A 27664-nucleotide genomic window follows, 5' to 3' on the forward strand; every position below is an offset into this window, starting at 1 on the left:
TCAAATGCAGATTCTTTTTCTTATGCCTTCTGATATCTCTCTCTCTCTCTCTCTCTCTCTCTCTATGTCCACTACTTGATGTCCATACCCCCCCCCCCACCACACCCCCCCTCCACACTCCTGATTGTAAATAATGTAAATAATTCAATGTGATTATCTTGTGTGATGACTGTATTATGATGATAGTATATATGATAGTATATATCTGTATCATGAATCAATTTAAGTGGACCCCGACTTAAACAAGTTGAAAAACTTATTCGGGTGTTACCATTTAGTGGTCAATTGTACGGAATATGTACTTCACTGTGCAACCTACTAATAAAAGTCTCAATCAATCAATCAAACATGATGAGAAACTTGCATACAGGATGAGAGACTTGCGTAAGAGACATGATCACATAAGAGATTCTCCTGACTCACGTATGATACATAATCAGATATGAGAGATTCTCATGACTCAAGTATGAGACACAATCAGATATGAGATTCTCAAGACTCACATAGGGACATGATCACATTCAAGAAATTCTCATGACCCACCACCTATGAGACATGACCAGATATTCTCATGACTCAAGTATGAGACACAATCAGATATGAGATTCTCAAGACTCACATAGGGACATGATCACATTCAAGAAATTCTCATGGCCCACCTATGAGACAGGATCAGACATTCTCATGACTTGTGAGTCATGATGAGAAACTTGCATACAGGATGAGAGACTCGCGTAAGAGACATGATCACATAAGAGATTCTCATGACTCACGTATGATACATAATCAGATATGAGAGATTCTCATGACTCAAGTATGAGACACAATCAGATATGAGATTTTCAAGACTCACATAGGGACATGATCACACTCAAAAAAATCTCACGGCCCACCTATGAGACATGATCAGATATTCTCATGACTCAAGTATGAGACACAATCAGATATGACATTTTCAAGACTCACATAGGGACATGATCACATTCAAGAAATTCTCATGACCCACCACCTATGAGACATGATCAGATATTCTCATGACTTGTGAGTCATGATGAGAAACTTGCATACAGGATGAGAGACTCGCGTAAGAGACATGATCACATAAGAGATTCTCCTGACTCACGTATGATACATAATCAGATATGAGAGATTCTCATGACTCAAGTATGAGACAAAATCCGATACGAGATTTTGAAGACTCACATAGGGACATGATCACATTTAAGAAATTCTCATGGCCCACCTATGAGACAGGATCAGACATTCTCATGATTTGTGAGACATGATGAGAAACTTGCATACAGGATGAGAGACTCGCGTAAGAGACATGATCACAGAAGAGATTCTCATGACTCACGTATGATACATAATCAGATATGAGAGATTCTCATGACTCAAGTATGAGACACAGTCAGATATGAGATTCTCAAGACTCACATAGGGACATGATCACATTCAAGAAATTCTCATGACCCACCACCTATGAGACATGATCAGATATTCTCATGACTCAAATATGAGACACAGTCAGATATGAGATTTTCAAGACTCACATAGGGACATGATCACATTCAAGAAATTCTCACGGCCCACATATGAGACATGACCAGATATTCGCATGACTTGTGAGTCATGATGAGAAACTTGCATACAGGATGAGAGACTCGCGTAAGAGACATGATCACATAAGAGATTCTCCTGACTCACGTATGATACATAATCAGATATGAGAGATTCTCATGACTCAAGTATTAGACACAATCAGATATGAGATTCTCAAGACTCACATAGGGACATGATCACACTCAAGAAATTCTCATGGCCCACCTATGAGACATGACCAGATATTCTCATGACTCAAGTATGAGACACAATCAGATATGAGATTTTCAAGACTCACATAGGGACATGATCACATTCAAGAAATTCTCATGGCCCACCTATGAGACAGGATCCGATATTCTCATGACTTGTGAGACATGATGAAAAACTTGCATACAGAATGAGAGACTCGCGTAAGAGACATGATCACATAAGAGATTCTCCTGACTCACGTATGATACATAATCAGATATGAGAGATTCTCATGACTCGAGTATGAGACACAATCAGATATGAGATTTTCAAGACTCACATAGGGACATGATCACACTCAAAAAATTCTCATGGCCCACCTATGAGACATGTTTAGACATTCTCATGACTTGTGAGACATGATGAGAAACTTGCATACAGGATGAGAGACTTGCGTAAGACACATGATCACATAAGAGATTCTCATGACTCGCGTATGAGACATCAGGGTAAATGAGCTGTACTTGTATAATGCTTTTCAACCTTCAAGGTACTCAAAGTGCTTGGACACTGGTGTTTAAGGGCTATATAAATAAACTTGTATTGATTGATTGATGATGATTGACTAGGACGGCAGAAGCTGCGGATCGAACCAGGATCCCTCCAGTCGCTGGCACAGCCGCTCTACCAACCTCAGACGTGAGAGAATCTCATGACTCACATATGAGACACGGTCAGACACGTTGTCGTCCTCATGGCCATGTTTGCTGGCATCGTTGTCAATCTGCAGGCAGACACAAGAGAAGTTATGACGGACATGAAAACCTCCACGAGGGTTCCAAATGGACGTCTCACCACACTGGCGTGCTCAAGTTGGCTGCTGTGGACGCTCCCGATTTCCGTCTGCGAGCTCGACAGCGACAAACCTTCGAAATATGGCCTGCGATGGAAGTAAGTGAGTAAGTGCATTTTATTTATAAAGCGCTTTTCACAGATAAAATCACAAAGCGTTGTGCAAAACATAGGTGAAGTAAAACAACTAGAGATGGCTTTTTTGCCTAAGACTAATTATAAGATGAATAATTGATTGAACCACATTGTACTAGTTTTTTGTTACATTTCATTTTATGTATGCACTCCGGGATGCAGAGACGGCAGGCAAGTGCAGAAAAGAATGGTAATGGTAAGATTTTGAGTGTGCTAAGCCTTATAATGTAATAATCATACTAATATTGATAAAGAATAGTAATAAGAATAATTGATTGTATTAGTTTTTGTTACGTTAGGCACTCCGGGATGCAGAGACGGCAGGCAAGTGCAGTAAACAGGTCTTCTCTACCAGAGAAAGGCAGGTGCACACAAGGAAAAGAGACGCATGAAGTGTAAAGGTACAACGTTGAGGTCGTGAACAAGGACGTGGAACAAAAAATAAGAGCGCTGGACAGGAAATCATGCAAAATTTTAAAAAACTAATAACTGGCATGTAAGAGGTTTTCGGGTCTTGAATGTACAAAAAAGTATAAAGTGCAACCCGAGAGACTTCAACTTTTCTGTATGCGGCCCTTGCTGGAAAAAGTTTGGACACCCCTGCATTCAACAATGTAACAAGGTTTTCCAAAAATAAATCAACTCAAGTTATGGGGAAAAAAATGCCAACATGGCACTGCCATATTTATTATTGAAGTCACAAAGTGCATTATTTTTTTTTAACATGCCTCAAAACAGCAGCTTGGAATTTGGGACATGCTCACTTGAGGGAGCATGAGGAGGTTGAGGTGGGCGGGGTTGAGGTGGAGGGTAGCGGGGGGGGTTGTATATTGTAGCGTCCCAGAAGAGTTAGTGCTGCAAGGGGTTCTGGGTATTTGTTGTGTTATGTTTATGTTGTGTTACGGTGCGGATGTTCTCCCGAAATGTGTTTGTCATTCTTGTTTGGTGTGGGTTCACAGTGTGGCGCATATTTGTAACAGTCTTAAAGTTGTTTACACGGCCACCCTCAGTGTGACCTGTATGGCTGTTGACCAAGTATGCGATCATTTCCGATATTACATTTTAAAGCATTTATCGGCCGATAACATCAGCAGCCCGATATTATCGGACATCTCTAAAAACAACAATTCAATTAAAACAACAGGGGCAACACCATAAAAAGGATACAAAGTGGAATAAAAACGATAGTTAAAAGGTGCATTAACTAAAAGCTTTACTAAAAAAAGAGAAGTTTTCAAATGTTTCTTAAAAGTGTCAACACAGTCAAGACCACGGAGGGACTGGTGCAAGTTGTTCCAGAGTCTGGGAGCTATAGCCTGGAATGCCACGTCTCCACGGGTTTTAAAAACGAGTTCTTGGGATCTTTAGAAGACCCTGGCCTGAAGACCGAAGAGTATCAATCAATCAATTAATCAATGTTTATTTATATAGCCCTAAATCACAAAAGTCTCAAAGGGCTGCACAAGCCACAACGACATCAGAGCCCACACAAGGGACGTCGATGTGAATGACTATGAGAAACCTTGGGGAGGATCGCATGTGTGGGTAACCCCCCTCTAAGTACAGTCCCTAAAGGATCCAACATAACAGTGAGAGTCCAGTCCATAGTGGGGCCAGCAGGAGACCATCCCGAGCGGAGACAGGTTAGTAGCGCAGAGACGTCCCCAACCGATGCACAGGCGAGCGGTCCACCCCGGGTCCCAACTCTGGACAGCCAGCACCTTATCCATGGTCACCGGAACCAGAATAACCCGGCGAGGGTTAGGGGCATAACAAGCATACTTGCCAACCCTCCCGATTTTCCCGGGAGAATTTCGGGGGGGGGGGTACTGAAATTTGGGAGTACCCCCCGAAAATCTCCCAGGGCAACCATTCTCCCGAATTTCTCCCGATTTCCACCCGGACAACAGTATTGGGGGCGTGCCTTAAAGGCACTGCCTTTAGCGTCCTCTACAACCTGTCGTCACGTCCGCGTTTCCTCCATTTGAACAGCGTGCCGGCCCAGTCACATCAAATATGCGGCTTTTACACACACAGAAATGAATGCAAAGCATACTTCATCAACAGCCATACAGGTCACACTGAGGGTGGGGGTATAAACAACTTTAACACTGTTACAAATATGCGGCACACTGTGAACCCACACCAAACAAGAATGACAAACACATTTCGGGAGAACATCCGCACCGTAACACAACATAAACACAACAGAACAAATACCCAGAACCCCTTGCAGCACTAACTCTTCCGGGACGCTACAAAATACACCCCCCGCTACATGCAGAATTTAACTGGAAGCAAATGAAGACTGGATAAAACGGGGGTGATATGGGCTGTTCTGGATGCACCGGTCAAAAGTCTAGCAGCTGAATTTTGAACAGTCTAAAGTCTCTTTAGCGTTGACTTGTTAAAAAAAAGTGAAAAGAGAACTGCAATAGTCAATACGAGACGAAATGAATGTGTTAATGATCATTTCGAGATCCAATTTTGACATGACGGCGCAGACTATGTTCTGGCACAGAAACACTATAAGCCAATATAACGTTGTTATTAGGGTTCGCATGTACCCTGTATAAAGGACTCCCACAGGGAGTCCTTTATACAGGTACAAAGGAACCTATTGAAATTGTAAGGTTGATTATTATTCCGCAGCTTTGCGCACTACTTTGCCCCCCTTAACATGCTTCAAAACTCACCAAATTTTATACACACATAGAAAAACTGGGACAGCACACTGTAGTAAAAAAACCAAACCCCAAAAATCAAAATTGCGCTCTAGCGCCCCCTAGGAAAAAAACATAAACAAACTGCCTGTAACTCCCACGAGGAAGGTCATAGAGACATGAAACAAAAAACCTGTATGTAGGTCTCACTTAGACCTACAATTCATAATTTTACATCCTCGGGCAAAAACCTACAGGAAGTTGGCAATTTCCCCTTCAACACAAAAAATGACTAAAAACACTCATTTTTGCCTCTTTGAGCTGTAATTTGACCCCCTTAAAATACTTCAAAACTCACCTAACTTTTTACACACATCGGGACTGGTGCAAATTGCGATCTAAAAAAAAAAACGAACCCCAAAACTAAAAATTGCGCTCTAGCGCAATTTTTGAATAAAACAGAGACAAAAATGCTCCTCAGAGGAAAACTCAGACAAAACTGCTTGTAACTTCCGGTAGGAACGTATTAGAGACATGAAACAAAAGCCTCTACGTAGGTCTCACTTAGACCTACATTTCATAGATTGACATTCTTCAGCAAAAATCAACAGGACGTTTGCAATCCCTCCTTCAAAACTAACTTTTTGTTAAAACCGGTCACCTAACATCAAACATTATCTCCTCTGAGCGCGTTTGTCGTTTCGGCTTCAAAATACTACAGGAGAGAGATTGAACCCTTCTGATTAAAAGTTGACGACAGCGTTTTAATAAGTGCTACGGTTTTGATTTTACGAGCCTTCAAAGAAAAGAACCACTGTGCCGTAGCACCTAGAAAAAAACACAGACACAACTTCCTCTAACTCCCAGTACGAATATCGTAGAGACATGCAACAAAAACCTCTATGTAGGTCTCACTCAGGACTACCACTGGACAAAAGTATTGGGACACCTAGGACTAGCACCTGCCAAAAGGCGGACCCGACCAACGCTGCTTGCAGCTTTAATTTAACTAGGGATGTATTGGTATCAAAATCTCACTGAACGATATTATCGCAGTTACAAGGCCACGGTATGATATTATTGTGGTCTATTATGTGTATGCCTCCCCCAAAAAAAGACTTAAAATGCCATGGTGTGTAAAATGAAGTTACATGACATTTTGTTGTTGACATTTTTTAGACAAGTACACTAAGTTCTTGAGATCTTTGTGTGTGTGTTGATTTGATGTTCAGGAACTGACTTGAGTTTGGGTTTTGGTGTGCTCAGGACGCTGTCGTCGTCGTCCAGTTCTTGTTCGCTCTCGCTGGGGTTCTCAAACTCCACACTGTCCAGATCCTCTTCCTCCGCCTCGGGAGGAGCCTCAGCCAGATCCTGCTCAGAGTCCAGAACCTTCATACACACACGCATTATTAGGGACTAGTACCCTATTGTATTTCTAGCGTTTTATTATTAATTAATTTGACCCCTTTAACATGCTTCAAAACACACCAAATTGGACACACACATCAGGACTGGCGAAAATTGCGATCTAATAAAAAAAACCAAACCCCAAAACTCAAAATTGCGCTCTAGTGCCCCCTAGGAAGATAACACAGACAAAACTGCCTCTAACTCCCAGTAGGAATGTCGTAGAGACATGAAACAAAAACCTCTGTGTAGGTTTCACTTAGACCTATATTTCATACACTGACAACCCCCAGCAAAAATCAACAGGAAGTTTGCAATTCCCCCTTCAAAACAAAAGTTGAGTAAAAACAGTCACCTTTTTTCAAACATTATCTCCTCTGAGCGTGTTTGTCGTGTCGGCTTCAAATTAGCACAGGAGAGAGATTGAACCCTTCTGATTAAAAGTTGATGAAAGAGTTTTAATTACTGCTCCGGTTTGGATTTTATGAGCCCTCAAAGTCGGTCCCGTCCATCGCTGCTTGCAGCTTTAATTGTATTTGTTACCTTCTTGAGACCTCCGTAAAATGCCTAACTCTTTAGGACCACCCTTTCTAGATATATAAAGATTTGTATTTACAACATTAATAATATATACATACTATGCAAATATAAAAAAGCTTGTTGTGAAAAATGACACAGGTAAAAGGTCACAATTTCACAAGAAAAGCTTAGAATTTTGGCAGTGTTATACTAAAAGTCCTCATTTTACTCAACCCAAGTCAAAACTTTACAAGAAAAACTGAACATTTGTGCAATGTTATGATAAAAGTTGGAACTTTACTCAATAACAGTCGTAATTTTACAAAAAAAACGCTTACAATTTTGGCAATTTTATGAAGACTCGGAATTTTACTCGACAAAAGTCACAATTTTATAAGAAAACTTTAAAAATGTTGGCAATATAATAATAATCATCTGAATATTGGGCAAAATTATGACAAAAGTCATCATTTTACTCAAAACATTTCACTATTTTACAAGATTGGCAACATTGTGAGAAAAGTCAGAATTTTATACGACAAATGTCACCATTTTGCATTAAAAAGTTATAATTTTACATAAAAAAAGTAATAATTTTGTGAGAAAATATTGCAATATTATAGAAACAGAAAGAATATGAGAAATTTTTCCCAATTTTATCAGAAAAAAGTCGAAACATTGTGAGAAAAAGACTGCTTTTAGTGATTTTTTTGGTTTGTAATTGTTTTTTAATCTTCCTTATTTACTTCAAGTTATTACAGTATGTCTCTATATACATATCTATTTAATTTTCTTTTAGAAATTTTGGCCAAAGGGTGCACATTTTAATTTCTTACACACAATTGTTATTTCTGCTCCACATGGAGAGGAGCCAGATGAGGTGTTTCGGGCATCTGGTCAGGATGCCACCCGAACGCCTCCCTCGGGAGGTTTTTCGGGCACGTCCGACCGGTAGGAGGCCACGGGGAAGACCCAGGACACGTTGGGAAGACTATGTCTCCCGACTGGCCTGGGAACCCCCTTTGGGATTCCCCGGGAAGAGCTGGACGAAGCGGCTGGGGAGAGGGAAGTCTGGGCTTCCCTGCTTAGGCTGCTGCCCCCGCGACCCAACCTCGGATAAGCGGAAGAAGATTTTTCACAAGAAAAACTTAAAATTTGGGCAGTATTATAAAAAAAAGTCGCAATTTTACTCAACGCAAGTCAAAACTTTACAAGAAAAACTGAACATTTGTGCAATATTATGATAAAAGTTGGAACTTTACTCAATAACTGTCGCAATTTTACAAGAAAAAGCTTAAAATTTTGGCAATTGTATGAAAAGAGTCTGAATTTTACTCGACAAAAGTCACAATTTTATAAGAAAACTTTAAAAATGTTGGCAATATTATAATAATAATCTGAATTTTTATTAGGCAAAATTATGACAAAAGTCATCATTTTACTCCAAAAATGTCACTATTTTACAAGAACAACAAAAAAATTGGCAACACTGTGAGAAAAGTCAGGATTTTATACGACAAATGTCACCATTTTGCATTAAAAAGTTATAATTTTACATAAAAAAAGTAATAATTTTGTGAGAAAATATTGCAATATTATAGAAACAAAAAGAATATGAGAAATTGTTCCCAATTTTATTAAAAAAAATTGGACACATTGGTTTTTAATCTTCATTATTTACTTCAAGTTATTACAGTATGTCTCTATATACATGTCTATTACATTTAAAAAAAAAATTTGGCCAAAGGGGGCGCATTTCAATTTCTTACACACACTTGTTATTTCTGTTATTTCTGTTCCACATGGAGAGGAGCCAGATGAGGTGGTTCGGGCATCTGATCAGGAAAGTTGGAACTTTACTCAATAACAGTCGCAATTTTACAAGAAAAAGCTTAACATTTTGGCAATTGTATGAAAAGAGTCGGAATTTTACTCGACAAAAGTCACAATTTTATACGAAAACTTTAAAAATGTTGGCAATATTATAATAATAATCTGAATTTTTATTGGGCAAAATTATGACAAAAGTCATAATTTTACACAAAAAAATTCACTATTTCACAAGAACAACAAAAAAATTGGCAACATTGTGAGAAAAGTCAGGATTTTATACGACAAATGTCACCATTTTGCATTAAAAAGTTATAATTTTACATAAAAAAAAGTAATAATTTTGTGAGAAAATATTGCAATATTATAGAAACAGAAAGAATATGAGAAATTGTTCCCAATTTTATCAGAAAAAAGTCGAAACATTGTGAGAAAAAGACTGCTTTTAGTGATTTTTTTGGTTTGTAATTGTTTTTTAATCTTCCTTATTTACTTCAAGTTATTACAGTATGTCTCTATATACATATCTATTTAATTTTCTTTTAGAAATTTTGGCCAAAGGGTGCACATTTTAATTTCTTACACACAATTGTTATTTCTGCTCCACATGGAGAGGAGCCAGATGAGGTGGTTAGGGCATCTGGTCAGGATGCCACCCGAACGCCTCCCTCGGGAGGTTTTTCGGGCACGTCCGACCGGTAGGAGGCCACGGGGAAGACCCAGGACACGTTGGGAAGACTATGTCTCCCGACTGGCCTGGGAACCCCCTTTGGGATTCCCCGGGAAGAGCTGGACGAAGTGGCTGGGGAGAGGGAAGTCTGGGCTTCCCTGCTTAGGCTGCTGCCCCCGCGACCCGACCTCAGATAAGCGGAAGAAGATGGATGGATGGATGGAAGGTCACAATTTCACAAGAAAAACTTAGAATTTGGGCAGTATTATGATAAAAGTTGTAATTTTACTCAACGCAAGTGAAAACTTTACAAGAAAAACTGAACATTTGTGCAATATTATGATAAAAGTTGGAACTTTACTCAATAACAGTCGCAATTTTACAAGAAAAAGCTTAACATTTTGGCAATTGTATGAAAAGAGTCGGAATTTTACTCGACAAAAGTCACAATTTTATAAGAAAACTTTAAAAATGTTGGCAATATTATAATAATGGGAATTTTTATTAGGCAAAATTATGACAAAAGTCATCATTTTACTCCAAAAATGCCACTATTTTACAAGAACAACAAAAAAATTGGCAACATTGTGGGAAAAGTCAGGATTTTATACGACAAATGTCACCATTTTGCATTAAAAAGTTATAATTTTACATAAAAAAAGTAATAATTTTGTGAGAAAATATTGCAATATTATAGAAACAGAAAGAATATGAGAAATTGTTCCCAATTTTATTAAAAAAAATTGGACACATTGTGAGAAAAAGACTGCTTTTAGTGATTTTTTTTTGTTTGTAATTTTTTTTTTGTTTGTAATTTGTTTTTAATCTTCATTATTTACTTCAAGTTATTACAGTATGTCTCTATATACATGTCTATTACATTTTTTTTTTAATTTTGGCCAAAGGGGGCGCATTTCAATTTCTTACACACACTTGTTATTTCTGTTATTTCTGTTCCACATGGAGAGGAGCCAGATGAGGTGGTTCGGGCATCTGATCAGGAAAGTTGGAACTTTACTCAATAACAGTCGCAATTTTACAAGAAAAAGCTTAACATTTTGGCAATTGTATGAAAAGAGTCGGAATTTTACTCGACAAAAGTCACAATTTTATACGAAAACTTTAAAAATGTTGGCAATATTATAATAATAATCGGAATTTTTATTGGGCAAAATTATGACAAAAGTCATAATTTTACACAAAAAATTTCACTATTTTACAAGAACAACAAAAAAATTGGCAACATTGTGAGAAAAGTCAGGATTTTTATATGACACCATTTTGCATTAAAAAGTTAATCATTTTACATAAAAAAGTAATAATTTTATGAGAAAATATTGCAATATTACAGAAAAAGAAAGAATATGAGAAATTGTTCCCAATTTTATCAGAAAAAAGTCGACACATTGTGAGAAAAAGACTGCTTTTAGTGATTTTTGTTTGTTTGTAATTGGTTTTTAATCTTCATTATTTACTTCAAGTTATTACAGTATACATATCTATTTAATTTTTTTAGAAATTTTCGCCAAAGGGTGCGCATTCCAATTTCTTACACACACTTGTTATTTCATATGTTGACCAGAGGGGGAGCACTTTTAAAACCGACATACAGTCAATTTGAAAAAATCCCTCCTTTTTGGGACCACCCTAATTTGGATAGCAGGGGTGCAAATGAGACATTCTCTATTAGATGCAATGGTTTTCCGTATTGGGACCATGATTTATGTCCTAACTTGTTCACCGGTCCTCATAGGGAAGGTACTTTTCCTTGTTGATGTCTCAAGAAGGGTAGAAATACAAGAACACAAACTGCAGGTGTTTAAATTGTGATTGGTGGGTGACATGATCGGTGTCTACCCCTGGGATAGGCTCCAACACCCCCCGTGACCCCATAAGGGACAAGCGGTATAAAATGAATGGATGAATGATCGGTGTCGCTCACCTCGTCAGACACTCGGAACCTCTTGAGAAGAGCGACCACCCTTTGCTTGAAGTTCTGCTGCTGAAAGACCAAACAATCAAGTCAGCTTCTGTTTGAAAAAAAACAAACATTCTACTCATTTATCTTATGTAAAAATAGAGCGAGATGGCATTTAAAGGGTTTATTTTTATTGCTTTTTTCAAACCTTCACAACAACCAAGTGTCCGCATTCTTTTAATGCATGTTCATCTTTAGCAGTAGCTTTAGCTTAAGAGTTCTTTCTTTTTACATAGACATGTTTAGAGTAGCTAGTACTTTTCCTTTGTTTATTCTACCAGTAGCTTTAGCTTAAGAGTTCTTTCTTTTTACATAGACATGTTTAGAGTAGCTAGTACTTTTCCTTTGTTTATTCTACCAGTCTCTCTTTGTCCTCAGATTGTCTGTTTTATGTCTCAACGTTGGAATGTGAAAACCTCCCCCATTGGTTTCTTATCAGTGTTGCGAGGGTGAGATGGGGGTTGTCTTTGTGTGAGAAGAAGTTGGTTTTTCCCCTTGGAATGCCAGATCAACTAGAGTAGCCGATATGAATGTGTTGGTTAAGCTGATCTCCCAAAGCTTTGGTATAAACTTGAAAATATTCCAATTCTGTCTTGATGGTCCTTCTTACTCAGCATATATGTCATCGAAAGAACTTGGGATTGACCAGTAATTTAGATTCCCTTGGAGGAAGAACTGGTCCGACGCAACGTTATCCTAAGCATTAGCTTTCGCGTCAATTTCGTGTTCACGTTATCCTTCATCTTTAGCGCCTGTAGATTTATTTTCGGCCTTAGTTTCAAACTTGTGTTGACTTTTGCATCATCATTAGCTTGAGTGTAGGGCGCAGCGTATTTTTCGGACCATAAGGCGCATCGGATTTTAAGACGCACTGTCAGAATAATTGTATCTAAGTTATCACAAAAACTTTGTGTTGCCATGAGTTCCCGGCGAGAAGACAAACGCTGTCTTTGATCCTACCAAGAAGAAGGCTTGTAAAACTCCACTGTGCAGGATGGGAAGCAACATGAAGGTGTTCTGTTTCTTTGATGTATTGTAAACAACAGAAAGATATTGTCTTGACCCGACATCTACAAAGCGAAGAGGAAGCAGGACCTGACTCCCCCCTCAAGGGACCGCTTCTTTGAACTGTTTTTTATCAAAGGCGATGGCTGTTTACAACCCCCGTCCCTTAGAAACAGCTGTTGCCATGTAATCAGGGAAAGTCCAAATAAAAGAGGAGCGTGGTGAGACTGTACAAAGAGTACAGTCCAGACGTCTCTCCTCAATTGAGCCAAATTTCATTCTGTCTCTGTTTAATTCCTTGCTTCTTGTCTTGTTTAATAGATGTCATCAGTGTTTGAACCTGACACGCACTGTCGATGGAACGGGTCTATTTTCATACAAAAGGATTAAAAGGGTCGTATTATGATTTTTTTCCCTACATTTAAAACACTTCCTTGTGGTCTACATAACATGTAATGGTGGTTTTTGGTCAAAAACATTGCATAGATTATGTTTTACAGAGCATCTTCAAGCCGCTTTCTGTCTTGTTTACGTGGCTGTGATGAGTAATGTTCTATATTCTCAATAAAACATCAACGTTTTGGTCTTGCTTGTCATTTACTGAACAGGCGTCAACCTGCAGTCCACACGTACCACTTATCAGTACACCTTGTATCACCACCAAAGTAAGCACGAGCAGATTTGATGCAAACATAAGGCGCAGCGGGTATAAAGTGAACTGTCGATTTTTGAGAAAATGAGAGGATTTTAAGGGCGCATTATAGTTAAAAAAAATACAGTAGTTTTTAGCTTTTGCTTCATTTTTAGCTTTTTGTCTGCTTTGTCCATCATCTTTAGCGTTAGCTCAGTTAGCTTTAATAAGATAGAATAGACTTTATTCATCCCACAGTGGGGAAATTACAGTATGTGGTTGCAGTGCAGTTTTAAAAATTATACAAAAAATAAGGTAAAACACATGAAAACAAGAGGTAAACATTAAAGGAAAAAAAGGACATTAAATACATTAGCTGCCATTTCACCAGCGCTATTTCTACATACTACAGCAGGGGTGTCAAACGTACGACCCGAGGGCTTGAACAGGTTTTATCGGGCCCGCGGGATGAGTTTGCCAAGTATGAAAATGAGCCGAAATTTTTGAATGAAAGAAACTGCTGTTCTAAATGTGTCCACTAGATGTCGCCATAGCAATTCTTTGTATCTTTGTAGATGATGCTACATATTTTTAAAAAAAACAACAACAAAAAAACACATGATGTTAGTGCACCAGTCGAGGAAAATGATCAAACTACAAAAATAACATCCTGTAATTTGATTTTGATATTATCTTTTTATCTTGACGGATTAATGAGTTGACTGATGAACATTATCACTTTTATTCAGAAAGTATAAATAACGACTGTGGTGGGGGGCGTGGCCTGCGGACCTGCAGCGAAGCGGGGTGTGCCAGTACCGGCTTTGAGATCAGCGACAGGTGCGTAGATGACCCAGCTGCGAGTGTTTTGTCTGATCACCTGTTGCTCTGTTAAAGGCAGCAGTCGGGAAGGAGAGGAGTGAGTTGTTGATGGCGGTTGGCGAAGCACCAACGAGAGCGAGAGAAACCATTCGCGTGCTCCATTGAGACTAAAGACAATTGCTGAAAAGCACAAAAAGACTTTTGCACAATCCTGCCAATAAAGCACTGTTGTACCCATGGAAGAGCCTGGCATGTCGATGATTGGTGGTCCAAATAAATATAGAATACTATTAACCGCAACATGTACCGTATTTTTCGGAGTATAAGTCGCTCGCCGAAATTGTATAATAAAGAAGGAAAAAAACATATATAAGTCGCATTTTTGGGGGAAATGTATTTGATAAAACCCAACACCAAGAATAGACATTTGAAAGGCAATTTAAAATAAATAAAGAATAGTGAACAACAGGCTGAATAAGTGTACGTTATATGAGGCATAAATAACCAACTGAGAACGTGCCTGGTATGTTAACGTAACATACTATGGTAAGAATCATTCAAATAACTATAACATATAGAACATGCTATACGTTTACCAAACAATCTGTCACTCCTAATCGCTAAATCCCATGAAATCTTATACGTCTAGTCTCTTACGTCAATGAGCTAAAACACAGAAGAAAACACAGACAAAACTGCCTGTAACTTCCAGTAGGAATGTCTTAGAGACATGAAACAAAAACCTCTATGTAGGTCTCACTTAGACCTACATGTCATATATTGACAACCCCCAGCAAAAATCAACAGGAAGTTTGCAATTCCCCCTTCAAAACAAAAGTTTTGTAAAAACCGGTCACCTTTTTTCAAACATTTATCTCCTCTGAAGTGAAGTGAATTATATTTATATAGCGCTTTTCTCTAGTGACTCAAAGCGCTTTACATAGTGAAAACCCAATATCTAAGTTACATTTAAACCAGTGTGGGTGGCACTGAGAGCAGGTGGGTAAAGTGTCTTGCCCAAGGACACAACGGCAGTGACTAGGATGGCGGAAGCGGGAATCGAACCTGCAACCCTCAGGTTGATGGCACGGCCGCTCTACCAACCGAGCTATACCGCCCCTCTGAGCGCGTTTGTCGTGTCGGCTTCAAACTAGCACAGGAGAGAGATTGAACCCTTCTGATTAAAAGTTGACCAAAGAGTTTTAATTACTGCTCCGGTTTGTATTTTATGTGCCGTCAAAGTCGGTCCCGTCCATCGCTGCTTGCAGCTTTAATATTATTAGGGTCCGCACGACCCATTGTCAAAGGAATCCCAAAGGGAGTCCTTTTGCAATGGGACGAAAGGACACTATTGAAATTGTAAGGTTTTATTATTATTATTATTATTTTTCCGCAGCTTTGCGCACTACTTTGCCCCCCTTAACATGCTTCAAAACTCACCAAATTTTACACACACATAGAAAAACTGTGACAGAACACTTTACCCCAAAAATCAAAATTGCACTCTAGCGCCCCCTAGGAAAAAAACAGAAACAAACTGCCTGTAACTCCCACTAGGAAGGTCGTAGAGACATGAAACAAAAACCTGTATGTAGGTCTCACTTAGACCTACAATTCATAATTTCACATCCTCGGGCAAAAACCAACAGGAAGTTGGCAATTTCCCCTTCAACACAAAAAATGACTAAAAACACTCATTTTTGCCTCTTTGAGCTGTAATTTGACCCCTTTAAAATACTTCAAAACTCACCAAACTTTTTACACACATCAGGACTGGTGGAAATTGCGATATAAAAAAAAAAAAAAACGTCGTTTCGGCTTCAAACTACTACAGGAGAGAGATTGAACCTTTCTGATTAAAAGTTGACGACGGCGTTTTGGAAGGTGCTACCGTTTTGAATTTACGAGCCTTCAAAGACCCGCAGCACTAAAGCTGCTCCGCTGCTGTGATTTTACGCGCCTTCAAAGAAAACAACCACTGTGCCGCAGCACCTAGGAAAAAAACACAGACACAACTTCCTCTAACTCCCAGTAAGAATATCGTAGAGACATGAAACAAAAACCTCTATGTAGGTCTCACTCAGGACTACCACTGGACAAAAGTATTGGGACACCTAGGACTAGCACCTGCCAAAATGCGGACCCGACCAACGCTGCTTGAAGCTTTAATTTGATATTTTTCGGTAATGTGTTAATAATTTCAAACATAAGTCGCTCCTGAGTATAAGTCGCACTTAGGGATGATGTTTGATAAGAAATTATCGAGTTCGAGTCTATTATCGAATCCTCTTATCGAACCGATTCCTTATCGATTCTCTTATCGAGTCCAGATAGGTTGTTGTATATGGAAAAAAACACACAATATTTGGTTTAACAAAAGCTCACTTTTATTATATAAGAAAACAATTTAATCTAAAAAATAAATACATTTTGACTGTTGCCCCCCTAAAAATAAAAAAAATAAAAATATTGACTGTTGTTACCCAAAGTATATTAAGTGGGATTTTTCAGAAAAACAAATATATACAGTAACACAAAAACAACCTGTCTCTGTGATCACTATAGATGTATAAATAATAATATAGTGTTAAATAAAATCAGTCCCTTGGGCACAAAACTGAAAATAATACAGCTCTCCAAAAAGTGCAATTCTGCTGCTATTTGACATAACTGTTTGTTATGATGCTTTGACATTTTTGCACTTTATTTCTTTATTGAAAGAAAATTCTATGAAGAGAAAAGTTGTTTGCAAATGTGGTTACAGTGCTAAAAAATGAAAAGTTAAAGCTAAAAAAAGAAATACACTTTATTGAGTTAACATTATTTCTTTATAGGGGGAAAGATGTTATGAGCTAGGGAACATAACAACTACACTACCCAGCATGCAACGGGAGTGACGAGCATGCGCGGTAGCCCCGAAAAAAGAACTCAGCCAACACGCCTCGTCTGCATTATTTATAATTAGACAGACAACACATATACAGTGTCATTTTGTTTTGTTTACAAGGAAAGAAAAACAAAAGTTGAAAAAGGGAGATCATGTCATATATGTTGTGTATATATATATATATATATATATATATATATATATATATATATATATATATATATATATATATATATATATATATATGTATGTGCTGCGGTTGCTATAAGAACGTTGCGACAGCTGCCGTAAAGGAGGTGCGTTGCTATGTTTCCGGTTGGTCGTAAAAGTGTTCGTCATGTGTTTGTAGTCTGCTCAAATCTGTCAGTAAAGTTATTCATTGGATTATACCTTTTGTTTTGAACTTTATTACCCCTTGGAGCGCTTTTTCCCGTCCATTTTTTTTCCTGCTTTCGCTATCTGCGCCTAATGACCGAGCTACGTGACGTCATTTCTTGTGATGTCACACGGAGCATTTCTGGTCGGGACGGGATTCGTTCCGAGGGGTTCGAATATAGAACCAACTCTTTTTCTTTACTATAGTGGTCTCTAGTGATGGGTTGATGAGGCCTCATGAAGCGTTTCGACACATTGCAAAACTGTATTGATACTGTGTCGATACTGTGTCACTAAATACTGACATCTGCTGGACATTAAAAATCCCTACAGGCAACCTATGGACCGACTCAACTGACACTGATTTTATGACCTAGTATATACAATAATATAAACCAAGTCATTGTATTTCATTTACGATTATTTCATATCTTCATTTAAATAAAAATATATTTTTATCTTTTTTAGATACAGTCAAATAATGTGAACATGTATCGTGACTAGGATGGTAGAAGGTGGGGATCGAACCCCAGTAACCAGCAACCATCCGATTGCTGGCACGGCCACTCTACCAACTTCGCCACGCCGTCATTCCTATACCTTCTCTAGTAACAGTAGTGATGGGTCCACACAGATGCATCGGCGCATGCGTCGAGCTCATAGAGCGAAACCCTGTGTCGGTGCGCGTACCGCTTTTAGAAAGTCACGTGACCGATCATGAGCTGCTTTGGTCACGTGACCGATACGCGAACAGTATCGCACCGACGCCTCCTCTGTGCCCTGTGAGCAACGTTCCCTCTAAGGTGCGCGCCTGCGCAATTGCGCAGTGCTCAAGCGTCCTCCGCGCACAGCAAATATATGCCGCGCACCAAATCAAACCCATCTGAATTCTAAACAAAATAAACACATTTATTCTGTGTAATTTTGCAATGCAACTTTGAGTGACAGTGACAACAAGCGGCCCTAACGGTGTTCGTCAACAACACGCATTGCGCCGCTTCCTAATAAACACAGTTTGGCGCGCAGGCGTCAGTGCGATACAGTTCATGAGCGTTCACGTGACCAGAACAGCTCATGAGCGGTCACGTGACCAGAACAGCTCGTGTTCGGTCACGTGACTTTCTAAAAGCGATACGCGCACCGACACAGGGTATCGCTCTATGACAGACCTGGGCATTCTGCGGCCCGCAGGCCGCATCCGGCCGTTTGTGCGTCCCTGTCCGGCCCGCGTGAGGCCAATTATAAATTACAAAATAAATTTTAAAAAGTATCTATGTCGAGTGTGCAATACAACGGTGCTGCTTTTGTTTTGAAAATCGTTATTTGTATTACTTCCGTGTGGACGTTTGCGTGATTGCGAGTGAATGTGAACAACTGCAATTACAAAATAAAGTTGAAAAAACATCTATGTCCTGCGCGCAATACAACTGTGCTGCTTTTATTTTGAAAAGTATTATTTATGGGCGTGTGTCCGTGTGTAACCTGCGAGTGAAGGTGCACATGCAGCGACAAGTGATGCACGGTTTACACCCGAGACGCCAAAAAGAGAAAAGTTGATGAGGAATGGCGTGTTTTCAACAAGACATGAACTGCAAAGCAACGTCCCCTCACCTAAGGTGCGTGCCTGCGCAATTGCACACTGCTCAAGCGTCCGCTGCGCGCAGCAAGTATATGCCACGCACCAAATCAAATCCCATCTGAATTATAAACAAAATAAACATATTTATTCTATGTAATTTTGCAATGCAACTTTGAGTGACAGTGACAACAAGAGGCCCTAATGGTGTTCGTCAACACCGTTCAATTGAACACCGTTCAATTATTGTAACGTCTATCGAGATGCTTCGAGGACAGGAATTATATCGATCACTTTATTGAACAAAACTGTTTATATTCGGACATAACCACACCAAAAACATGAGTAAAACAATTCTATTTCGAAAAACTAGTCATTTTCTGCCGTACAAACCAGGCCAAAACCAACTTGTCATCTGTCACCAACACGCATAGCACTAAACCACTGGTGCGTTTAAGGCCACACAAAAAGTCGGACAACTCAAACACCACACAAAGTTACACTATGACTCCTCAGTCATACGTGTGCTTATTTTACTGTCATTTATTATTAATGTTAATTTATATATATTAGTCATGGAATGCTGTTACACACACTATGTTGAAGTATTACTATTATTATTATTATTTATCTTACGGTATATATCAAAAATAATATTGAGCAAAATTTAATTGAAATATTGTCGATGTGGCCCTCCAGCAGTGCTCGGGTAGCTCATGCGGCCCCCGGTAAAAATTAATTGCCCACCCCTGCTCTATGAGCTCGACGCATGCGCCGATGCATCGGTGTTGCCGGACCCATCACTAGTGGTCTCGATAACGGGTACCGGTTTTTAAAAAGGGATTCGAGTCCAAGGACTCGGTTCTTTTCTTATCGAACAACCGGGAAAACCGGTTTCGAGTATCATCCCTAGTCGCACCCCCGGCCAAACTATGAAAAAAACTGCGACTTATAGTCCGAAAAATACGGTAAGTGTAAAAAAAAACAACAACATTATGTTTTGTACATTTTCAGAATGTGCTTGTTCTATTTTTAAAAAAAGAAAACAATCTGAAGTTGTCTTTATTCTTAAGTTATCGTGCCGTGATTTGACCAGTCCGGCCCACTTGGGAGTAGATTTGTCTCCATGTGGCCCCCCATCTAAAACGAGTTTGACACCCCTGTACTACAGGAACACAAAAGCCTGTGCGTCTCACTCTGGTGATGGACGTGGTCCTGCCGATGGACCTCCTCAGCTTCTTTGGCTTGCGTGCGTCGTAGTCGTCGTCCTCCAGGTCCTGAAGACAAACAAAAAGCGTGAGGTTTCGGACAAAGACAAACTCCGATCGGGATGTCCGACCTGAGCTTGCACGGCGTCGTCGCTGGCCTCCGGATCCGAAGAGAAGCTCTCGTCCTCTTCCTCCGAGTAGTTGTCTGCAGCGCAAGACGCTCGTCAGCCGTGTTAACTCGTTACCACGGAGACCGCTGACCCAATTACCAGAACATTTGTTCTTCTGTCCTCCCTGCGCGGCGTCTTCGTGGTCGACGGGCTGACTGGACAGCGAGAAGATCCAGATCTCCGCCACCTTGCCCAGCGTGTCCTTCTGGTTGCCACACAGAGAAAGAACCTGTCCTCCTTCTGTGGGATGCTGCATCACCTGGAGACCGACAAGCGCGTGAACAAAAGGACGCGGACGCGAAGGCGGGCGTCGTACCTCCGCCATGTCGATGGAGCCCGCCGCCAGCGTCTTGTAGCCCAGGATGGTTCTGTTCTTGTAGCGCTTTCGTCTCTGCAGGAGGATCTCCAGCTTGTTGCCTTCCCGCTTCAGGTAGTGTGGATACTGAGCGCAAGGAAAGACACCTTTCATTTTCGGCTGTCACACACACACACACACACACGCACACACACACAAACACACACACACACAAAAAAAATCATCACGTAGACTTTCTACCTGCAGTGAAAAAGTGAGAGCTAGATCTGTCTCCACAAATCCACTGGGCGGCAACACGATCTCATGGGACCTCAGAATGCGCTTTGAGCCCTAAACACACACACACACACACACACACACACACACAGACACACATTCTTGTATTTGTTACCTTCTTGAGACCTCCGAAAAAAGCCTACCTCTTTAGGACCACCCTTTCTAGATATATAAATATTTGTATTTACAACATTAATAATATATACATACTACACTGTAAAAAAAAAAATCCTATTTTTATGGTTAATTTACTCTAAATTTCTACTGTAATTTTTCTATTTTTAAAAAAAAATAGTTTATAAAACTGAAAAATTGAAGACATTATCTGTAAATAAACAATCCGCCTGTTATTTTAAGTAATATGCCAGTAATGACAAACTGTGTATATTTCTATTTTTCTTACAGAAAAATACCAAATTAATTATACGTAGCATTTTCTGTTTTCTTAAATTACTTTCAAATTTATGTAAAATTACAGTAATTATCTTTCATTAAATATGTAGCTTGTTATATAAAAGTCTATGTCCATACTAACAATTAAAGGTATTTTTCTGCAGAACTGTTTGCATCGTCACTTTATTAAAGGTGGTTGATCTTAATAATTTATTATTAAGACATTTTTCCGCAAAATGTTTCATGGAAATTTCTGTAAATATAATGTTTTTGATCATTATTTGGTTTACAATGTTTTAATTTAATTTTATGGTTTTCGTTTGGCAGCCATAGCTGCCAGTAGATGACCGTTTTTTTACATCATTTTTTTTTACAGTGTATGCAAATATAAAAAAGGTAAGTGTGGAGAGGCGAAGCCGGCAGTCTGACAGCGAGGCAGGGCACACCGGAGCCCGCTGCAAGATGGCGGCGAGGAGACGAGGAGGCGTGGACGGCAAGCAAGCGACGAGGCGGAGCGCGCCTGGGATCGACGCCGCAAATATTATCAGGTGCGCTCCAATTAATCAATCCTGTCGCACTGTTTAAAAGGGCGGCAGCCGTGGACGTGAGAGAGAGAAAGGCGGAGAGAGGAAACAGAGCCAACGAGAAGCGGATGCCGAGTGAGAGCGAAAAAGAGCCCAAGGAAGAAGACGACGCACGAAGCTGAAAAGCCGGAGCGGAAGAGCGAGCAAGCGAACGGCAAGGCTGAAAAGCAACCCGGGAGAGACTTTTTTATTGAAAAATAAAAGAAGTCTAAACCTGCTCGCCAGAATGTCCTTCCTTGGTGGTCCCTGGAACCCGCACGACAGCATGCGACTGTATCAGTAAGCTTTTAGTTAATTTTTATTATTATTGGTTTTTTTAATCTTCATTATTTACTTCAAGTTATTACAGTATGTCTCTATATACCGTATTTTTCGGAGTATAAGTCGCACCTGCCGAAAATGCACAATAAAGAAGGAAAAGAACATATATAAGTCGCATTTTTGGGGGAAATGTATTTGATAAAAACCCAACACCAAGAATAGACATTTGAACGGCAATTTAAAATAAATAAAGAATAGTGAACAACAGGCTGAATAAGTGTACGTTATATGACGCATAAATAACCAACTGAGAACGTGCCTGGTATGTTAACGTAACATATTATGGTAAGAGTCATTCAAATAACTATAACATATAGAACATGCAATTTTACCAAACAATCTGTCACTCCTAATCGCTAAATCCCATGAAATCTTATACGTCTAGTCTCTTACGTGAATGAGCTAAATAATATTATTTTATATTTTACGCTAATGTGTTAATAATTTTACACATAAGTCGCTCCTGAGTATAAGTCGCACCCCAGGCCAAACTGAAAAAAACTGCGACTTATAGTCCGAAAAATACGGTACATATTTATTATTATTTTTTAATTAATTTGGGCCAAAGGGGGCGCATTTCAATTTCTTACACACACTTGTTATTACATATGTTGGCCAGAGGGGGAGCACTTTTAAAACCGACACACAGTTTTCAGCACAGTCCCACTCAAGAGCAGACAAACATTACAGGGGGACAGAACAGGACCGCTGACGGGTCAGACAACTTCTGTCCCCCCTTAAAAAGGTGGAAAACAGGTTGGCGGGAGGGGGGATGGGTAAAAAATTATTCAGTCTCAGGCTGGACTCCCGGGGAGGGGGTCCCGACTGAGACCAGGAAAAAAAAAACCTCAATAGCCGTACCACACACTAACAAGTTATAAAGAATACACAAGACTTGCAACAGAGTCAATTTGAAAAATCCCTCCTTTTTGGGACCACCCTAATTTAGACAGATTCCACCACCAGGGGGTGCAAATGAGACATTCTCTATTAGATACAATGGTTTTCCGTATGGGGACCATGATTTATGTCCTAGCTTGTTCACACCTCCTCATATGGAAGCTACTTTTCCTTGTTGATGTCTCAAGAAGGATAGAAATACAACACACACACACACACACACACACACAACCACAAAATAGTTTACTGATAATTTGTGATTGTAAAACATAAACATTGTAATAACACATATCAAATAATGTGTCTATATCATAATAATAGTAATGAATAAATTATGATCATATCATCTAGTGCAGGGGTCGGCAACCCGCGGCTCTAGAGCCGCATGCGGCTCTTTAGCGCCGCCCTAGTGGCTCTCTAGAGCTTTTTAAAAAATGTATGAAGAATGGAAAAAGATGAGGGGGAAAAAATATATTTTTTGTTTTAATATGGTTTGTGTAGGAAGACAAACATGACACATACCTCCCTAAATGTTATAAAGCACACAGTTTGTATTAAACATGCTTCACTGATTCGAGTATTTGGCGAGCGCCGTTTTGTCCTACCAATTTTGGCGGTCCTTGAACTCACCGTAGTTTGTTTACATGTATAACTTTCTCTGACTTTCTAGGACGTGTTTTATGCCACTTCTTTTTCTGTCTCATTTTGTCCACCAAACTTTTAATGTCGTGCATGAATGCGCAAAGGTGAGTTTTGTTGATGTTATTGACTTGTGTGGAGTGCTAATCGGGCATATTTGGTCACTGCATGACTGCAAGCTAATCGATGCTAACATGCTATTTAGGCTAGCTATATGTACATATTGCATCATTATGCCTCATTTGTAGGTATATTTGAGCTCATTTAGTTTCCTTTAAGTCCTCTTAATTCAATGTATATCTCATGACACACTATCTGTATGTAATATGGCTTTGAATTTTTTGCGGCTCCAGACAGATTTGTTTTTGTATTTTTGGTCCAATATGGCTCTTTCAACATTTTGGGTTGCCGACCCCTGATCTAGTGCAAGCGCCACCCTAGCGGCTCCCTGGACCTCTTTCAGAGATGTGTGAAAATGGAAAAAGATTAGTTAAAAAAAATAATTTTTTGTTTTAATATATTTTCTGTAGAAGAACACACATGACACAAACTTTCCTAATTGTTAGAAATCCCACTTTTTATATTAAACATGCTTCACTGATGACAGTATTTGGCAAGCACCGTTTTGTCCAACTAATTTCAGCGATCCTTGAACTCATCGTAGTTTGTTTACATGTACGACTTTCTCCAATGCTGCCACAGAAAGACGTGTTCTAAGCCACTCCTTCGTTTTGTCCACCAAGTGTTTTATGCTGTGCGTGAATGCACAAAGGTGAGCTTTGTTGATTGTATTGATTGAATTCATATTTGCATGTCTCATGACACATTATCTGTGTGTAATATTGGCTGCCTTTCTCATAGTTGTTTGTGTGCCATGTTGTTCCAGACCACAGCAAACTGAGCCAGTAATTTCCAGGAGTTATCTTGTGAGGAGCCTCCATTTTACTAATGTTTTTCAACGTTGCAAAAAGAATACAAATTAAAATACAACATTTCTGTCAACAAAGATTTGCGTCAGCCTTTGAAAGTAGGCTAATATAGCTAATATAGACACTTACATCATGTGTTGCCTTCATTATAACACTTATATAAGACATTTAATTTGTATTTTTGGTCTTTTAACATTTTGGGTTGCCGACCCTGATCTAGTGTCTTTATAATAATAATAGTAATATGTGACAATCATATCCTTTGTCTATATAATAAATAATAACCATCATGAATAAATAATAATCATAAAATGATAATAATGTGTCTATATAATAATAGTAGTAAATGAATACAGAACAATCATAGTAACACATGGATAACAAGTAATATCACAACGTGTATACATTATAATTAATTTTACAATTGAATAAGTAATAAATACATATGATAATAATGTGGCTATTTAAAAATAATAATAATAGCAGTAACTGGAGTGTATGATTATACAGTACGTGTATTTTGACGGCAATGACCACAGAGATGATTTCCTTGTCCAGTTCTTTCATCACCAGCAGCTTCTTCACTGTCAAAATACACAACCTGCAACACACAAAAACATACCTTGATGCAAAAGACACACAACAGGACACGCTCCCCCTGTGCAGGAACACATTGCACAGGTAATTCAAGCTCACCTGTGGTGATGTCATCACCTCGCAGTGCTTTCACTTTTATCCTTTCACCAATCAAAATGCTTCTGTTGGTTTGTGATGGTTGTGTTGGTTTGTGTTGTTTGTGTTGGTTTGTGCTGTTTGTGATGGTTGTGTTGGTTTGTACTGTTTGTGATGGTTGAGTTGGTTTGTGTTGGTGTGTGCTTGTTGTGTTGGTTTGTACTGTTTGTGTTGGTTTGTGCTGTTTGTGATGGTTGCGTTGGTTTGTGCTGTTTGTGTTGGTTTGTGCTGTTTGTGATGGTTGTGTTGGTTTGTGCTGTTTGTGATGGTTGTGTTGGTTTGTGCTGTTTGTGATGGTTGTTTGTGATGGTTGTGTTGGTTTGTGCTGTTTGTGATGGTTGTGTTGGTTTGTGCCGTTTGTGATGGTTGTGTTGGTTGGTGCTGTTTGTGATGATTGTGTTGGTTTGGGCCGTTTATGATGGTTGTGTTGGTTTGTGCTGTTTGTGATGGTTGTGTTGGTTTGTGCCGTTTGTGATGGTTGTGTTGGTTTGTGCTGTTTTTGACGGTTGTGTTGATTTGTGCAGTTTGTGATGATTGTGCTGTTTGTGATGTTGTGTTGGTTTGTGCTGTTTGTGATGGTTGTGTTGGTTTGTGCTGTTTTTGACGGTTGTGTTGGTTTGTGCAGTTTGTGAGGATTGTGTTGGTTTGTGCAGTTTGTGATGATTGTGTTGGTTTGTGCAGTTTGTGATGATTGTGTTGGTTTGTGCTGTTTGTGATGTTGTGTTGGTTTGTGCTGTTTGTGATGGTTGTGTTGGTTTGTGCCGTTTGTGATGGTTGTGTTGGTTTGTGCTGTTTTTGACGGTTGTGTTGGTTTGTGCAGTTTGTGATGATTGTGTTGTTTTGTGCAGTTTGTGATGATTGTGTTTGTTCGTACTGTTTGTGCTGTTTGCGATGGTCGTGTCGGTTTGTGCTGTGTGATAATTATGTTGGTTTGTGCTGTTTGTGATGATTGTGTTGGTTTGTGATGATTGTGTTGTTTTGTGCTGTTTGTGGTAATCGTGTTTGTTAGTGCTGTTTGTGATGATTGTGTTGGTTTGTGCTGTTTGTGATGGTCGTGTTGGTTTGTGTTGTGTGATGATCGTGTTGGTTTGTGCTGTTTGTGATGATTGTGTTGGTTTGTGCTGTTTGTGATGGTCGTGTTGGTTTTTGTTGTGTGATGATCGTGTTGGTTTGTGCTGTTTGTGATGATCGTGTTGGTTTGTGCTGTTTGTGATGGTCGCGTTGCTTTGTAATGATTGTGTTGGTTTGTGCTGTTTCTGATGGTTGTGTTGGTTTGTGCCGTTTGTGATGATTGTATTAGTTTGTGCTGTTTGTGATGGTTGTGTTGGTGTGTACTGTTTGTGATGGTCGTGTTGGTTTGTACTGTTTGTGTTGGTTTGAGCTGTTTGTGCTGTGTGATGATTGTGTTGGTTTGTGCAGTTTGTGATGATTGTGTTGGTTTGTGCAGTTTGTGATGATTGGACTATTGTGTATACACTTTAGGCAGCTCCAGAAATGTATCCCCATGTACCGGAGAGCTACCCCCAATCGTAACACCGTGTTGCTCACACAACCTTCTGTTGGCCCGTCGTGCGTAGAAGGATGCGTCCTTTCCTCCCTGTGAGTGGCAATGTATTCATTAAACTCTCTGTACAAAAAAAACGCTGTCCTTCCTTGGCTCCAAAAAGTGTAATTTGTGACAATTTCCCTTCCTTTTTTAGACTTTAATTGTAAATGGTACAATGGGCATCTTGCAATTGTGGTCTCCAACCCCTGTAAGACCTCTTCTCACCAATGTGTGCACACCATCTGCATTCTTCTCAGCCTGCTCGGAATCTATTTCTCCTGTGGAGTACCGTGGGGATGCTTCGGGCTACACTTGGCACAAGAAATCCTCTTGAGGCAGTCCCTACTGATGTGTCCTTTACACAAACATCTGAAGCAAAGGTCCTTGTCCTGGAGGAAGAGGATCTTTGCAGGTATTTATTCTTCATGTTATGGTTTGTTGGCTTTTGACAGGCTGATAAATAAACCGTCTCCTTGGAATGGAGGCTGGTAAATGTGCGTTGTATG

General features: G+C 39.5%; 1 protein-coding gene across 3 annotated transcripts in view; it reads right to left on the bottom strand.

Moving 5' to 3' along the window:
• Window positions 1-27664, bottom strand: part of pacs2 (phosphofurin acidic cluster sorting protein 2) — a 104135-nt gene that overhangs the window by 47561 nt on the left and 28910 nt on the right. For 2 of the 3 annotated variants that reach the window (XM_062041280.1, XM_062041279.1), the window contains exons 2-11: window positions 25394-25481; window positions 21079-21168; window positions 20839-20964; window positions 20622-20781; window positions 20484-20557; window positions 20341-20421; window positions 11813-11872; window positions 6685-6833; window positions 2650-2734; window positions 2516-2578 (exon numbers count right to left, since the gene is read on the bottom strand). In XM_062041280.1, coding sequence (XP_061897264.1) covers window positions 2516-2578; window positions 2650-2734; window positions 6685-6833; window positions 11813-11872; window positions 20341-20421; window positions 20484-20557; window positions 20622-20781; window positions 20839-20964; window positions 21079-21168; window positions 25394-25481 — 976 coding nt within the window. The remainder of the gene's footprint in view (window positions 1-2515; window positions 2579-2649; window positions 2735-6684; window positions 6834-11812; window positions 11873-20340; window positions 20422-20483; window positions 20558-20621; window positions 20782-20838; window positions 20965-21078; window positions 21169-25393; window positions 25482-27664) is intronic. The other variant, XM_062041281.1, reaches the window with a different exon arrangement.

Source organism: Entelurus aequoreus, linkage group LG03, assembly GCF_033978785.1.
Source record: "Entelurus aequoreus isolate RoL-2023_Sb linkage group LG03, RoL_Eaeq_v1.1, whole genome shotgun sequence".
NCBI lineage: Eukaryota > Metazoa > Chordata > Actinopteri > Syngnathiformes > Syngnathidae > Entelurus > Entelurus aequoreus.